The sequence below is a fragment of the Psammomys obesus genome, unplaced genomic scaffold, assembly GCF_907164565.1.
Source record: "Psammomys obesus unplaced genomic scaffold, mPsaObe1.curated_primary_1811, whole genome shotgun sequence".
NCBI lineage: Eukaryota > Metazoa > Chordata > Mammalia > Rodentia > Muridae > Psammomys > Psammomys obesus.
The window spans coordinates 39,833,692-39,851,149 of record NW_026585504.1 but is presented as its reverse complement, the minus strand read 5'-3'; the positions used below and the strand labels follow the sequence as shown (position 1 = coordinate 39,851,149).

Sequence of the window (17,458 nt, the reverse complement as noted above, 5' to 3'; positions counted from 1 at the left end):
AGTGACTCTTGCCTGCAAGGCAAGTCTCCTACAGTACAGAGCAGGTGGGACACAAGGAAGGGGCTCCATAGGCCGGGGGGTCACCGCAGATGAGAAAATTCATATAAAACAGGTTCTGAGAACACGAACCACCTCTGCTTACTCTGAAAAACAGTGCATTGACACATATATCCTGCTCAAAGTGGTACAAGTCAGGGGAAACACCAGAGCTATGTGTTTTGGCCACAGGCTAATAAAGCCCACAGTTCTGTGAATGTGTCTCTTCTAACTGAAGAGAGCCTTGGCCACAAACTCACAGCCACATGGGCAGAAGAGGATGCTAAAATCCAGAAATAGGGTGGGGGTTGGGAGATCAGCCAAGGACCATTCACTGTAACTGAGGTTACCTTCCCAGAGCACGAAGCTTCAAGTCCAAAGTCCACTTCAGTGAGTGAAGACACACAGAATAGATAATCACAGTGTGGAGACATTGAGGACATGGGAGCCAGAAAGAAGCTACAACCATGGAAGGCCAGAACCAGCACAGCCCCACAGTGGTGGAGGAAGCTGGAGCCAAGAGTGGCAGTACACATCTGTGATCCCAGCACGGGAGAGCTGAGGCAGAAGGCTGACATGCTGGAGGCCAACCTCAAGTACATAGTAAGAACCGTCTCTCAAAATTACATAGACACAGAGCTGGAGGGAGAGGGGCCACACAGGCCTGAGGGCCTGGGTTCAGTCCCCGCATCACTGTACTCCCAGAGCCAGGGAGGGGGAGACAAGAGGATCCCTGAGGCTTCCTGGCAGCCAATCTAACAGTCAACAACTCTAGGTCAATGAGAGAGCCCTCAAAGGAGAGGAACATCATTCTTGAGTATGACATCCAAGGTCATCCCTCTGACACACATGCACATGTATGCATGCAAGCTCCTACTCAAACACACACACACACACAGACACACACACAGTGCTATACAGATTCAGAAATAAACACGTTAATATGTGGGTCTCAAAGGAACCTAAGCAGAGAAACACACGGCTGTATTTCATTGTTTCACTGTTCAAAAGGTGTCAGGCCTACTAGAGCTCCATTCATTGAGCCCCACAGCTCCACTCCAACAAATATGCAGATGTGAACAGACTCAAACAGGTTCCCCTGCCTGTGTGTGCACTGGCTCTCTCTCACCCATGGGGCAGCAGATGGACTGTGCCCCTTTTAATTTTAACTACATAAAATTTTCAGGTAGATTTGTTTTTTGTCTGAGGACTAAAGTTAGCTATGATTCTCAGCCAGCTCCAGCCCCACTAATCTAAGTAAAAGCCAAAAATGTGCTGAGAACTTGATGTCTCCCTCAAAAGCAAGGGTTGTAAACTCCTTATTTAGCTCCTTTTAGAAGGAAAATGACAAGAATCCCAGCTAACCCCACCACCGCTGTGAGAAGCAGCTATCAATAGCAACAAGTCTCAGCTTCCCATTGAAAAAGCGCTGGGAGAGCTTTAAAATAAAAATGAAAACAGCATTGCTATGCTGGACAGCCCCCGGGAGATGTGGGAATTCCCCAAGAAACACCACTCACAGAGGGCAGGACCCCAGCATGCTGTCTCCAGGGCACCCTCCCTGCCTTCCTGAGGGCCCTGGGAGGGCCAAAGCCTGTATTCACCTTTAGTCTTTGAAGGGATGTCCTTTATAAAAGTAATGTAAAAGTAAGGCCCTGCTTCCAGGTGGCTAGGGAGGGAGAGCCCTGTCCTGTGAGCCCTTGGCCTTCAGGCTCTCTCAGGTTACTGAACCAAATAAATGTAAAACTAATAATTGTAACCTCAAGTGATCTCAAAGTCCATGCAGTCATATGTAAAAATCAGAAAGATCAAATTACTAGGAAAATACCATAGACAACAACAGTGTAAATCTCTGAAATTCATCATCTGAAAGTGGTCTCTGGCATTTCAGTGCTTACCCACCTTTGGGCTTCGGTGTTTTCATTTCTGGGTTAAAGTGGGAGTGAATGACAGAGTCCTGAACCAACAGAACCCCAGCTGGATGACGACACAGGCAAATCACAGTGAGTTTAGAAAGGTGTGCCAAGCAGACAGGCCCAGAGGCACTGACACCCTGCTGGCCAGTCCTCACTGCTTGAACCAACGTATCTCAAGTTTCTCAGCCACAGCCCTGATGACATTTGGGGTCATTCACTCCCTGTTGTGGTGGTTGGCCTATGCGAGGGGTTAGCATGGCAGGCCTGCTGCTGTCCTGTGAAACTTCTGACTGTTAGGCTGGCTTCTTGACTGGTGTCTGGGAACATGGATTGTGGATAGTTCCCAACACCCACAGAACTGGTAAGAGAGGTTCCTGTGCCCAAAACATGCATACAAGGCAGTCTGTCCCAGGCAGGTCCAGCCTATCTCATGGTACATTAACATGCCAAACTGAAGATCCTGGGTACATGACAAAAACTTGCTGGCTCCACAGGAACCAACTGGCCTATACAGACCACCCACTCGGAATGTAAACAGATCCATCCTTGGAACAGGATGTTGAAGTACAGCAGTTTCCCTAGCCTCTGAATTCTCTATGAGAATTGTTTGTGAAGAGCTAAGGAAAGAGGCACATGCCTGTAATCGTGGCACATGGGAGGCAGAGCTGGGAGAATTGTCACAAGTTCAAGGCTCTGTAAAGTGAGTTCCAGGCCAGCCTGAACTATAGAATATGAGCCTCTCTTAAAAGAATTGTCTGTGAAGTGTGCATGGAGGCCCACACCTATAACATCAACCGATGAAAGGCAGAGAAAGAAAGATACTACAAATCTGAGGCTAGCCTGGACTACATAGTAAGACTCTGTCTCCAAACAACAAAAGCTAGGAATGTGTTATAGGTCCTTGGCAGACCTTGTCAAGCACACACAAAGCCTTGGTTCAATCTCAAACTCTGAAAAACAAACAAACAAACAAACAAAGAATGTCTTTGATATTTTCATTTTGATAATAAAAAAATAATTTTATTTTGTTCTCATTTAATTATATATATATATATTAATTTTAAAAAATTAATACCTGCTACAGTTTAAACACTCCTAACAAAATTCATGCTAACATTTTGTTTTTGTTTTTGGAAAGAGGGTTTCTCTGTGTACCCCTGGTTGTGTTGGAATTCACTCTGTAGACCTGGCTGGCCATGAACTCACAGAGATTTACCTGCCTCTACCTTTCAAATGCTGGGATTAAAAGTGTGTACCTGGCTCAGGCTGAGATTTAATTCCCACTGTGAAGAGTGAAGGAGGAGGAGACGTCATTCAACTATAGTCTGTGGAGGTGAGACCGCTGGGAGGTGCTTACAGTTAGATGAGGGTGCTGCCCTAACCCAGTGGGTCTGTAGCTCTATAAAAGAAGGGGAAGATGCCCGGACAGGAAAGTCTGTCTCACTGTATGACACCCGGTACCCCTCAGCAAGAAGGCCTGGCCAAGCACAGCTGCTTGTCCTGACATCCAAGCCTTGGAGGAGGAAGAGGAGGAGGAGGAGGAAGAAGAAATAAGTTTTATGCTTAATAAGTCACTCAGGCTGTGGTACTCAGAGCAACAGGCAACAGTGTGCAGGCTTGTATTTCATGAGACAGTGAGAAGAAAGGAAGCCTTGAGTATAATCACAGATGCATGTGTAAGAAACGCGAGGAGGGGCATCTATAGCATGTTATGCTCACTGTGCTCAGTCCATGAGGGGCGGGGACCCACCCCAAAGTTGATGCGTGCCAGGCAAAGCTGGGCTACATCAACAGCTACGGTGAAACGATTTTCAATCTCTACTATCTGCTTAGAAACGTTCATAATAACTTTTGGGAACGCTATGAATCATGCATTCATATGAGATGAAGATAGATGATGTCATGATACGCTATATGAAGAGCAGCTTCCTGGTGGATCAAGCAGAGAGCACGCTAGAGCGCAGCGCATTATCACTCAACAGGCAACCCTACAGGCTTGCTGATACTACTGAACCGTCCACACCTCCATACTCACCTGAAAGGACCGAATTCGCTTCAGAGAAACACCCTCCAACCTCACTAGATTATAGGAATGTGGATGCTATGTCTTGTCAAATGTTAGTACTTCACTTGTAAACCATCCTCGTTTTACAATTATAGAAGCGCCCTGCCCTTACACTGGTCTCTTAAAGCAGATTTTATTTTACATTATGTGTATGTAGGAGGGTGGGATGTGCCCATGAGTACAGGTGCCCTCGAAGGCAGAAGTCTGTCCCTTGGAGCTGGACTTACAGACAGCAATGAGCTGCCAGTGAGAGTGCTGGCAGGTGAACTTGGGTCCTCTGCAAGAACAGGATGCAATTCCCACCACTGACCCAGCTCTCTAGACTTAATGTTTTTAAATTACACTTACCTATGTTGTGTTGCATCAAAAACAATTAAAATGTAAAGGGCTTTGACACGCAGGAGGATGGATCCGCACCCTCCCTCACACAGCACACTCAAAACACACCACAAACCTAAAACTATAAAACACTCTTAAAAGAACACGTGTGTAAACCTAGCATAACTTGATTCAGCAATGATCTCTCTTTTTAATATTGACATTTACACAAAAAGCAAAGCAACCTCAGCAAAAATCAGGGCAAGTAGGGGCTGGGAGACACCCAGGCTGGAAAGCACTTGTCGTGAAAGCAGGAGAACCTTAGTTCAGTACCCAGCACTCAGGTAACACAGTGTGTGTGCCTGTGCCTTCCATCCTAGTGCTGGGGACACAGACAAGGGGGCTCACGAGGCTCCCTAGCCAGCCACACTCCATGAACTGGCGAGCTCCAGATTTAGTGAGAGACTCTGCCTCAAACATTAAGGTGGACAGCGACTGAGGAAGACATGTGACTACTTCAGGCCTCCAAACACATGTACAAATGCTGCCTCCTAACCCCAGAGAGAAAGATAAGAGAGACAGAGACAGAGAGAGACAGGAAGAAACAGAGCAAGACAGACAGACAGACAGACCAACAGACAGGCAGATGGATGACATCAGTCTGGATGGATGGAGAGAGAGAGGAACAAAGGAAGGGAGGGAAATTGGACTTCATTAAAAGTAGAACCTTTTGTACATCAAAGTCACTATCAAGAAAGTAAAAAGAAGCCTACAGAACAGGAGAGAATATTTACAAATCACATACCCAGTGAGGCAGCCATGTCTGGACTATATAAAAATTCTTAAAATTCTACAATATGAAGGCAATTCAAATATGAACAGGCATTTCTCCAAAAATGTCAAATAAATGACCATAAGCACAAGAAAAGACATGCAGCACCACGGATCACTAGGGAAACGCAAAGTGAAGCAACAGTGAGACAGTGTCCCACGTGCCCCAGGGTGGCCAGAATCAAAGGCACAGACCATGGCAGTGCTGCACAGACCAGGAGGACTGGAAACCTTATCCAGTGCCGGCTGGTGTGCACAGTGCTGCAGCCTTTGGGAACTGCTCTGGTGCTTCTTGTAACAAGTTACAAGAGAATTACCACATGGCTCAGCAATGCCGCTCCTCAATATGAAGCAGAGGGACTGAAAACTGAGGCTTCCACAAAGGCCTTTACTGGGAAGTGCAGTACAGCTAAACATTAGAAAGAACCATGCTGCCATCCACTGATGACTGGGTGAATCAAACATGGTGCAGACACACAATGAAGTGGCCAATGAAGAGAGACATTCTCATTCTGGCATTTCTTGTGCAGGCAAAGGATGCTCCTATCCCTATCATGTCTGTTTAAAACTCACTGAGTTCCCACCATGAAACAACTTCTAAGCAGTCTCCAGCAAAGAAAGGGTTAGACAGAAGGCCAACCCATCCATGCAACCAGACCTTTTCCCTTACTCCACACATGAAAATACGTGCCAACCAGATGTCAAACCCACTACGGTGGTTAAAGAGCAGACCTGGCCTGTGCTCTATCACACTGGCAGAGACCACAGAGAGCAGGCCTTCCATGAGACATGATGCACAAGTGTCACCTTAGGAAAGGCAACAGAAAGCTGGAGACTTTGCTCCAGGGCAAAAAAGTGTGGCCCACCCCTTCCCAAGCAAGCAGTTTCAGGTGGAAAGTTAAAAGATGACCAGGACATTAGACTGACAGAGATAAGGAGAAAGGTTTCCAGGCAGGGCTGGGGAGATGGCTTGCTTGGTAAACTACCTGCTGCACCAGCCTGGTGACCTGAGTTCAGATCCCCAGAGACATGGTAGAAAGCCAGGGTCCAGACCCCAGCCTGGGTGGGAGGCTGGGAAATGGGAAGGATTGAGGGTTGAGGCAAGTGGATCTTTGAAGTTCATTGGCCAGCCAGCCTAGCCATATTGATAAGTTTCTGGTTCAGTGAGAGACCCTGCTTCAAGAACAAAAAGCAGAGAGCGATTGGGGACAGATACCTGAGGGCCACCTTTCCCTATATACACACATACATAGACACATATATGCACACACCACAAATACACACATGCATACACATGTGCATGTGTCCACAACACACACACACACACACACGTTGAAGAGTAATTTTACAGAAAAGCAGGGAGACAAAAACTATATCATCTGTGAGTGGCTAGAACAAGTAAAAGGCCCAGTTCTGCTGATCCAAAGCTGCAGGATCTCCATGACACAAGGCAACAACAGGATAACCCGAAAGAAGCCTGGTGAGCATCCAATATTCATGGTATCACAAAAGCCAGAGATCTCAAACCAGGCCAGTGACTCACTGCAGTGAACCTCTGCAAGACGTGTGGGCAGAGGGGTGTACTCTGGGACACGCTGGGACACACAACAGCTTCCACAGTGAGATACTCTGTGCTTTGCTTTTCTGTTTGTTTGATTGGGGTTTTGCTTTGTTTTGGTTTATCTTGTGGTTTTTTGTTTTTTTTTGTTTTTTTTTTTTTTTGGTTGGGGGAGATTGCAAGGGTAAAGGGAGGATATGAGGGGATGGGGAGATGAGTGGGACAGGTGCATGAAGTGAAACTCGAATCAAAAATAGAAAAATAAATAAAAAACAAAACAAAACAAAAAACAGAGAGAGCAAAGTCTGCTCTAAAAACTGGCTGTGCTGAGTCACCTTACCCAGGCGCTTTCTCGGGGAGAGCCACCTCAGCAGACAGTCGGCTGAAGACAGGAATGCTGACATCGTAGCCCTGCCGGTAAGTCCAGGCAGAAAAGCCGCCCCCGGCCAACAGTGCCCTGCAGGGAGAAGACTTCGTTAAAAACTGAGAAGAAAGGCTCTCACAGTAAATGCCTTTGGGAGGGATGGCAATGACTGAGTCCTAACAAACACAACCCACAGTGAGAGTCCCTGTGCCTGAGAAACACTGACACAACTCTAACTCACACGCACCACCCAGGCATCAGCTGCTTCCCATCAAATAACCAGCCTTCCTCCACCACCTAACATCTTTCCTTACTTTCCATTAAAAAAAAATTACTGTGTTTTTATTTTTTGATTTGTGTGTATGTGTATGTGAGTGAGTGTGTGTGTGTGTGTATGTGTGTGTTTATACATGTGAATGTGCCACAGTACATGTGTAGAGATCAGGACAAGCTGTGAGAGTTAATTCTGTCCATTCACCATGTGGGTTCCATGGATAGAACTCAGGTCATCAGGCTTGGTGACAAGCCCTCCTGACCCACTGACCGACCTTATCAGCCCCTGTACTTTCTCCTGCAGATCCCCCTTGCCTCCCTGGAAAGCCCTCCTTTATCCTTTTGAAATTTTTTATTTTAATTTTTTATGTGTATTTAATTTAGACACTACTTGTGTGCAGTGCCTAAGGAGACCAGAAGGGGGGCACGGGATCTCCTGAGATTAGAGTTACATAGACAGCTGTGAGCAGCCAGCCCTGTGAGTGCTGGGAATGAAATCCAGATCCTCTGGAAGTGCAGCTAGGACTCTTTACTGCTGAATCAGCTCTCCAGTCTCCACACTTCATTCTCAACACACCGACGGCAACAGGAGGTATAGCAGGCCTAAGGGAAGGCGAGGCAGAGTTCCTCAGTCTCTCCTAGAATCTCACAAGACTACGGGCAAGGAAAGCAGAGGTGCCAGCAGCTATCACATCTCACACTACACCAGCCCAAACTCTCCCCAAGCAGTCCTGCCATCCCAGAGCTGTGTCACTCCCAGCCTCCACCAGCTCCCACCATCCCTCCATTCCCTGGTGGATAAGCAGAGATGGGCTGTGGCCGCAGAGCCTCTCTTGGCGTTTGTGGGCACTAGAGTTCCTTCTCCTTAATTACAAAACACTGACCACATTGTTTAAACTGGGTGTGGCACGTGTGACAAGGACACTTCATCAGACAAATGAAGCAGGCGTGGGTCACACCATCTTTGGCTGTTCCTCTGCCCCAGAGTCCCAACCCGCCAAAAGCTCTTTCTGGGGTGATTTTGCTAGTTTGCACACACCTCAGAGTCTGCACAATGTCTAAACTGGAAAACATCATTTTTCTTTTCAATATTGATTACTACCAATCTCCTCTGCACCCTGATAACAGCTTACACTTCCTTCTAAAGTGGCCAGTTTAAGTTCAGAGATTCTCAAACTTACTCTGGAACCCCACTCTGTTTGCTTCAGCCCTCTGAAACCAAGAGCTGGCCTGGGTAACTAGCAGGCTCAGAACCTCTCCAGCTGCCTGTCCACCTCTAAGCTGTAATGACTATCCCCAGTACCAGCACTCGCTGATGTTTTCCTGAACACTGAATCCACCCAACATGAACTTGGGTGGGTTCCACAGGCTGTGATGGCAAGCAGATCCTGTAGGGTTCAGGGCCACTGTGCGGTGACACAGACATGGACACCATAGGCAGGCGCCAGGCAGTACAGGTAAGCCAGCATTGCGGGTGATTAGGCTGTTAGCCCCACAGGAAAGCTGCGTGCGGGTTTGCTTCCTTTCTCACATTGACATTCACTGTTGTTCTGTTCTTGTGGCCTCAAACATGTTATTACATTGCAGGGGGGTGGGGCAGGTGTACAAAGGCAGCCAAGAAGCGTGTCTGAAGCATACCTGTGTCTCACACACACACACCATCTCCCTTTGTGACCTTAGAAAGAACCCCAACGGCAGGAGGTCAAACTGTCCTCAGGCTAAGCGTATACTGAGGCTCCTCCACTGTATGCCCAGCCTCTTCAGCCGAGCTTCCCATGGCATTGTAATGGAGAGAGAGCCAGCTACCCTCACTTCTGAGGACACATGTTTCACATTGACTGCAGAGCAAATTTCTGAGCAGGACGTTCTGTTTTCCCACCACAGATCTCCAAAGCGAAGCTCAGTTCCATCCACAAGAGATGGAATGGAAAACTTGTGGCCAGGAACTCTGAGTTGATGATCCTGCCGATGGTAGGCCAAGAGGTCAACTGGGAAGGGCTCCAGCATGGGACTAGCCAGGGTTTCCTGACTGTAGGACACTTCCTCTGTCATCAATACTGAGCCTTGCTCCCACTGCCCCTTGACTCCCATCCACACAGGCTGCTCACAGGCCTCCTCCTACTGGCTGAGCACTCACAGGGTCAAATACAGGAGGCTAGTCATTTGATCAATTTATTTACAGAAGTATTGTTGAGGGGCTGGGGATATGGCTCAGAGGTTAAGAGCTGCTGACAGCTCTGCCAGAGGTCCTGAGTTCAATTCCTAGCAACCACATGGTGGCTCACAACCATCTATAATGAAATCTGGTGCCCTCTTCTGGAGTGCAAGTGTACATGCAAACACAACATTGTGTACATAATAAGTAAATAAATCTTTTAAAAAAAAGTATTGTTGAGCAAGGCGTGGTTCACATGCCTTTAATCCCAACACTCAGGAGGCAGAGATTGGCAGATCTCTGTGAGTTCGAGACCAGCCTGATCTCCATAGGGACACTCTGCCTCAAAAACAGACAAAACAAACCAACAATTTAAAAAGAAACCTTGCTGAACAGAGCATGCTGGTATCTCAGCGCAGAAACCTTCGGTAGCAGACTGAGTTTGAGGCTAGTCTGGACTACACACAGAGAGGGAGGGTATCTAAAAAACAACACCAAAACATATTATGTGGCTGAAGAGACAGCTCTGCAGTTAGGAGTGCTTACTCTTGTTACAGCACACCAGGGCTCAGGTCTCAGTACATACAATTGTCAGTAACTCCAGTTCCAGGGACCTCTTGCCCTCTGGCCTCCAAGGGCACTACTCACATGAGGTGCACATAAACTCATGCAGATACACCCTTACATGAAAACAAATCTTTTTCTAAGTACTGTCAGCATTTCAGGTATGATAATAGTATTATAGCTAACACAGAGATCCACACTGGAATGTCTGCATATGTCATGACATGAGGTCTGCAATCTTCTGCTAGATAATTGGGGGAAGAGTATATTCAGAACACATAGACCAAAGCTGCCCAGAGGTGATGAGGATGAGGCTGACAGTAGGGTATGGAGTTTATTGTGCTAACCCCCTCTTTTCTTGAACAGGATTAACATTTCCCTAACGAGTTCAAATAAATGACTATATACACCCACGCCCACAGACATATGTACAAGACATAGTCAAAGAAAAGTCAATGAAAATCCAAGGTAAAAATAGTCTAGAATATATCTGAGAAAATTAACATCAGTTAAGCATTAAAGAGATCCAATATGCTCCCACTAAAGTTAAACTTAGTGTGCATGTGTGTGTGTGTGTGTATATGTGTGTGTGTGTGTATGAGTGTGTCTGAACTCATAGGAGAAAAAAAGGACTAGAAAACAAAATAGTTGTGCTAGTTTTAGCTGTCAACTTGGTACAATGTAGAATCACCTGGGAAAGAATTTTTAATAATGAATTTTCTAGATTATGCTGTCCTGTGGGCATGTCTGGGAGAAGGAGGTTATCTTCATTATGCTATGTGGGAAGACCCAGCCTCCACGGAGCTGCCACTATTATTCCCTGGGTGTGGACTGTCAGGAGCAGAGCAAGCAAGAGGAGTGAGCACCATTCTCCCTCTTCTCTTCACTTGATGTGAATCCCTGCTTCACAGTCCTCCTGATGTCCTTGCAACGACAGACTGCAAGCCAAACAAACCCAGGGAGACAATGTTCTAACAGTGAGGGCCTCTCTCTCTCTCTCCCTCTCTCTCTCTCTTTCTCTCTCTCCCTCTTTCCCTCCCTCCCTCTTTCTCTCTCTGGAATGAATTGAAAAGAAGCAGGTGGTTTAGTTGTTTAGTTTGACTCCTTACACATTTGCATGTAGTTCAACTCTTGCACGCAGTACATATGTGTTACGTGTACTGTTCCTCAAAATTCGAAGAGAAAGAGGAGCACATTTAAACAGCATAAAAGATACATTTAGGGTTTGGACTCCAGCTCAGGGGTAGAGCAATGGCTTAGCATGCTGAAGGCCCTAGATCCTACTTCAGTTCAGATCCTTACATATCCTTACATTCCTCTAAGCAAAATACTGCATAAGCAAGCACATCTATGAGCTCAGACTTCAAGGATCTGATCTAGCTCACCTGCCTTCTAATTCCAGAACAATCAGACACTCAGCAGCAGCTGACACTACTCTACATTTCTCCAAACACACAAGAAAGGGTATAAAGACTTGAAAAACACACCTGGGACTTCTCCTGTGCAGAAAGCCACCAAGAAATCATAGTGACATGTGCAAGACAGAGGCCAACTGCATGCTGATCAAAACAGTTTCACCTTCCTGTTCCTACCACCCAAGCACCAACTACCAAGAACTCCACCATCCTCCTGCCTGCTTGGCACCATTCTACATCTAATCTTGATTAAAAGTGAAATCGGTCTCATGTGCAGAGCTTATAGCAAGATAGACAGTGAAAGTGAAGTGTCCCATTAGGCGTGGTGGCACACGTCTTTAATGCTAGCACTCACGAGACAGGCAGGTGGTGGACCTCTATGAACTGAAGGCCAGCCTGGTTCACATAGTGAGTTCCAGGACAGCTGGGTCTACATACTGAGAATACTTTTTTTTTTTTTAAAGGGAAATGTCCCAAGCAGAACAAACGGAACAAAGCCTTCTGAAAGCACACCTCAACAGGAGGGGTAGGCACTGCTCCCCATCAGCTTCCTCCTAAATTCCTCTGTTCTCAAAAGCATCTCCCTGCCTTAAAACAACATCAGCAACTGTCTAGCCCTGTGAGCATCCTGAACCCACATACACATAACCTGTTACATTTTAAAGCCAGGGAAGCAATCGTGCCCTTAATGCTTACATGATGTTAGTTCTCTCAGTTCTACAACCTTGGAATTTTATTATTTGCCCATATTCTTTACAAAGGTGTGCTTTTGGCTGGGTGTCTACGAAAGCAGCTCGCTCAGAAGGCCAGCTGGGATCACCTGGGTTAAGTGCTGCTGTAGACTTGTGTGGTCACACTGCCCTCTGCTGTCCATAGTGTTCTCTCTAGCCTGTGTGCTCACACTGCCCTCTGCCGTCCACAGGCTGTCTACATTATCATGTGTCTTCTGGCAATCATCCTATTGCCAGACAGAGAGAAACTCAAAACTGACTTCAGATAGCATAGAAGGTACAGACTGGCCACCTGGGCAGACACATGACACACAGTACATTTCCACAGGTGACAACATTAGCCTCTGACAAGCTGAACACAGCTGATCTTGGGATGGACCCTTTGTCAGTAACAGTGATCCCAAGTTCATCCAACAAGGCTGTAGAAAAATGAATCTGCCCACACACTCTTATTACCTGTAACTGGAGCACATTCCTGAGCTAGGGCCAACCTGCTTTCCTCAACACTGTGAGCCAAACTCAAACAGCAGTGACATGCCCAGTACCTCATTCTGGAACTTTCCAGGAGCCTTGGGCTAGAGTGAGTAAGCAGGAAACGTGTGTGAAAGGGCAGGAAACGTAAAAAGTGAGCTCAGAATCAGGAGCGTGACTGGCAGCCACCTCTCCCCACTTCTGCCTGTTTCGTGGGCTTTACCAGGAAGGACGAAATGAGGAGAGGAGAGTGGACATGAAAGGTGAGGGGGGAAGAAAACAGGGAGAGGATGGAAGAAACTGGTCCATCCAAACAGAGGTAATAATGCCCTGAGCATGCTGGCTGCCTCACAGTATAGGCTTCGGGTACCTTTACACACCCATCCATCCCTCCTCAGAAGCTATAGGACCACTGTTGGCAAATAGGCCCACATTCAGAAAGCAGGGGCACCATTAATCCTGAACCTAAATGGCTTGGGAACTGGGCTGCTACACTTGAAGCTAACACGAGCCCAGACTAGGAAAACAAGTACGCCACTATAACCCATGCAGGAACCTAATTTTGTGGGAACACATGATTCCCATTTAACTTACCTAATCCTCGGAAATCCATCATGGGACAGCCACCCAAATGCTCACCTGTCTCTGGGGACATCCAGGGCAGTGTTATAATCTGGGGGACCTCCAGGCAACATGTTGAAGAGCAGGTGGTTTGTTCCTCGATCCCACCTATTGAGGAAGGAAACAATTCAGAGAATGCACATTTCAACCATGAAGCAATGAATGCACGGCACTGGATTACACGTCCAAACACCGCAGCCTGCAATAGCGCCACCTGCTGGAACACGGTGTAAGTAACCACAGCTGAAAGGCTTCTCAGGTGCAAAGAAAACCCCAAAGGCACAAGTGAAAGATGTGTACTTCCAGCTTGTCTGCTACACAACCATTTCTGACAGTTAAAAAAGAAAAGAAATGAAAAAAAAAAAAAAAAAAAGACTGAAACCTATATAAATGTTCAAGAAACAAAAGTAGGCTAGGGAAATGTCGCAATGGTTAGGGGCACTGGCTGCTCTTCCAGAGGACCTAGGTTCTAATCCCAGCACCCACACAATGGGTCACAACCATCTGTAACTCCAGTTCCTCTCTTCTAGCCTGTGAGGACAACAGGCACACACGTGTGGTACACAGACATACATGAAGACAGAACATCCATGCACATTTTAACAAATAAAAATGTAAAAGAAACAAAAGTAAGTAAATTCTAGAAGGCTGATTAAATATATCACAGAATATCCATAAAATGGAATGGTACACACGTTCAGAATTGTGTAAAAAGAATGTGAGGGGCTAGGGAGATAACTCAATCAGTGCTGTGCTTGCGGTACAAGCCTGAGGACCTGAGCTCAATTCTCGGCACCTGCACAAAAGCTGCGTTCAGTGGAGCATGCCTATAACCCCACTGTTGGAGAGGCAGGGACAGGAGTATCCCCCAGGGCTCACTGACCAAGCCAATGGGCAGGCTCAGAGTCAGTGAGAGACCTGTTCCCAAAAATTAACTAATCGATTAATTAATTAATTAAGGTGGAGGGTGATAAAGACAGCCAACATCAAGTGCTGGCCTTTGCAAAGACATCATGTGTGCATATGCGCGCACACATATATACACACACACACAAACATACATATACACACCTACATAACATGAAATTATTTGGAATGATAGTCACAATGCATTACGAGAAATGAAGCTTCTATAGAGTATAATCACATAATGCCATTTCTGGCAAAAAAAAATAAAAATAAAAAACAACTATACAATTATACACACATAGCAATTTTATACCAAAAAAAAAAAAAAAATGACTGAATAAGCCCATTAAAACAATAGTTGTTGCCCCCTGGAGGCAGAGTATGAAACATATCTTACATTACTTTTGCTGAGCTGCCTTTCCAGGAGGCCGTGCATTTTAATATAAAGTACAGGGGAAGAGCCTCCCTTGGCTCTAAACTCCACAAAGCCCCAGGCCTCCACAGCAGCACCAGGATGGCAGACCTGAGCTGACCCTCAGAGCAGAGACTTCCGGCTACACATCAGTCAGTCACACACCTGTGAGTTGAAGCATCTGGACGCCAACTCAACAGGAGACACCTCTCTCTCTCCCCTTAGATCCCCCCTGGGGCGCTGGTGGCTAGATGTCAGGTACCTGGAAAGCTGGGCCAGGGCCTGTGCGGTCTCCTTGATGCGAAGCGGGTTCTGGTTCAGCACATCAATGGAGGGGACGAACAGACAGGCCCGGCTGATGTCATCCGTGTAGTAGTCACTGTCTGAGATGGCCGTGAGCAGTTCGTTGTACTCCCAGGAGATGGTGCTGCTCACTGGGACCCCCGCGTCGTCCACATACTTTTTCAAGGGATAGATGTACACCTTGATTTTGTTCTTTGGGTTGAAGCCGCAGCGGTACACATCGAAGCACGTGTGCATTCGGCAGCTGAGATCACCCCGCTCGGGGATGGGACTGTCAGCTGGCAGCCTGACCACCGGCACCTCCCGGATGCTGCGCTTCTCCACACCCCCATCGCTGGAGGACTCGATGGAGTGAGGCCAGAACTGAAACATGCCCGTGGCGATGAGGCCCAGGAGGACAATGGAGAAGAGGGTGACGTAGTAGATTCGGTGCTTTGTCTTCATTCTTGGGATGAGGGCAGGACCCCGAATATTGTATTTGACTGATGCACACATAATGACACAGATAGCCTCGTCCTCACACGTCTGGTCACCAGAGACAGAAACAGGGAAAAAAACCACTTAAAATGGCAATCAATACTCTGAGAGGATTGAATTGTTCAACTTTTAAGATGTTTATTTATTTTCACTTTCTTCTTCAGACAAAGTCTCACATAGCTCAGGCCCTTAAGGATAGCCTTAAACCCCTGATCCTCCTGCCTCCATGTCCCAAAGGCTGTGATTGTAAGCACAGGGCACCACACCCAGCTCTAACATACTTACTTTTTCCCTTACATCATGTGTCAAAATGACAAAAAAAAAAAAAAAAAAGACTTTTGACAGAGCTAATATATTAAAAAAATATTTTTATATAGGATAAATTTTATTTACTATATAATGCCATATGTAAATATATAATATGGAAATATGCAACATAAGATATTTATATTTATTTTTCAAATGTATCCATTTTATGTCTTAGTACTTTGCCTGCATATGTGCCTGTTGCCTATGGAGGTGAGAATAGGGCATTGAATCCTCTGGGACTGGAGTTACAGACAATGTAAGCTGGCATGTACGTGCTGGGAATGGAATGTGGGTCCTCTGGAAAAGCAGCCAGTGCTTTTAGCTTCTGAGTTCTCTCTCCAACCCCAATCCTATATATTCACTTTAAGCATAAGCTAGAAATGCTGACCCCTAGGAAGGAGGTGCTGACCAGAAAGGAAAACTTCAAAACAGAATAACCACAGATATTTATTTTGAAACATTCACCTGACATAAAATGATAGTTTACCTGGATCGTGATGCTTTTTGACCCTATAATCAGTTTTCACTCACTCACTCACTCACTCACTCACTCATGAGCCACCGATAAGCCTGTACAGATTCTCTGGCAGGAACAAGGCTGACCCCACCCAGAGGAACCTCCGGCCTAGTAAAGGGGAACAGACAAAGCCAAGGGGCACAGTGTGCAGAGGGACCAGGGGCATCTCAGAAGAATGCCTTCCATCTTTAAATTAAGGCCTATTCGCATCTTATAATGAAAGTAAAGGCTGGCCCATAATAATGCAAAGATTATACAAGTGAACGGAGCAAGAGCAACAAAGTAAGGGAAAAAGGAAGGACAGAAGAGTCAGTGTTGACAGTGCAGAGGCCAACAGCTCCTGACATCCATGAATATGCACAGCAGCACTTTTGCAACCCAAGAGCGGCCCCTTCCCTGCTGCTCTCAGTGATCTGTCACTCACATAGAAGACATTCTGAGACTTTGAGTCTGGGTCCCCAGAAACCTCTGCTTCTGCAGCTGTCCTCTTGGGACCTCTTACTACATAGGAGTGTGTGCAACCAGTGAGTGGGACCCTGAGATTCCCATGCCGTCCCCATCAAAGCCTGCATGCTCACTGTCCCTCTAAGCCAGCAGCAGAGAAATCAAAAAAACAGTGAGCACTGTGGGCTGAGACAGAAAGGAAACTGTTCAGTGCTCAGCTAAAAAGGCAGTACTAGCTGGTCTTATCTCAACCTGACATACAAAGTAGAGTTATCTAGAAAGAGAGCCTTACTTGAGAAAAGGCCTCCATAAGAACCAGCTGTAAGGCATTTTCTTAATTAGTGACTGATCAGTGAGGTCCCAGCCCATGGTGGGTGGTGTCATTCCTGGGCATGTGTTCCTGGGTTCTATAAGAAAGCAGGGTGAGCAAAGTCTGAGGAGCAATCTGGTAAGCAACACCCTGCAGCCTCTGCATCAGCTCCTGCCCCCAGGTTCCTGCCCTGTTTGAGTTCCTGTCCTGACTTCCTACAGTGATGGACTACGAATATAAAAGTGTAAGCCAAACAAACCCCTTCCTCACCAACTTGTCAAGATGGTTCATCTCAGTTGTGGTAACCCTAAGACTGGTAAACTTGCCTTGCACACCACAGCTAAGGTGTTTACCAGACCAACTTCCCACACTCATGCCCAGGTATTGTGGGTGGGACAAAGCCTGGAGAGTAAGGACGGCTGCCACGGGGTAACCAGGGATTGCCATGAAGCTAAGGTG

The 17,458-nt window shown here is 46.5% G+C and overlaps 1 protein-coding gene across 1 annotated transcript in view; it reads right to left on the bottom strand.

The window, feature by feature from the left end:
- Window positions 1-17,458, bottom strand: part of Ext2 (exostosin glycosyltransferase 2) — a 139,729-nt gene that overhangs the window by 112,930 nt on the left and 9,341 nt on the right. Inside the window, exons 2-4 of the mRNA XM_055600055.1 lie at window positions 14,902-15,467; window positions 13,337-13,426; window positions 7,065-7,181 (exon numbers count right to left, since the gene is read on the bottom strand). Coding sequence (XP_055456030.1) covers window positions 7,065-7,181; window positions 13,337-13,426; window positions 14,902-15,437 — 743 coding nt within the window. The 5' untranslated portion in view covers window positions 15,438-15,467. The remainder of the gene's footprint in view (window positions 1-7,064; window positions 7,182-13,336; window positions 13,427-14,901; window positions 15,468-17,458) is intronic.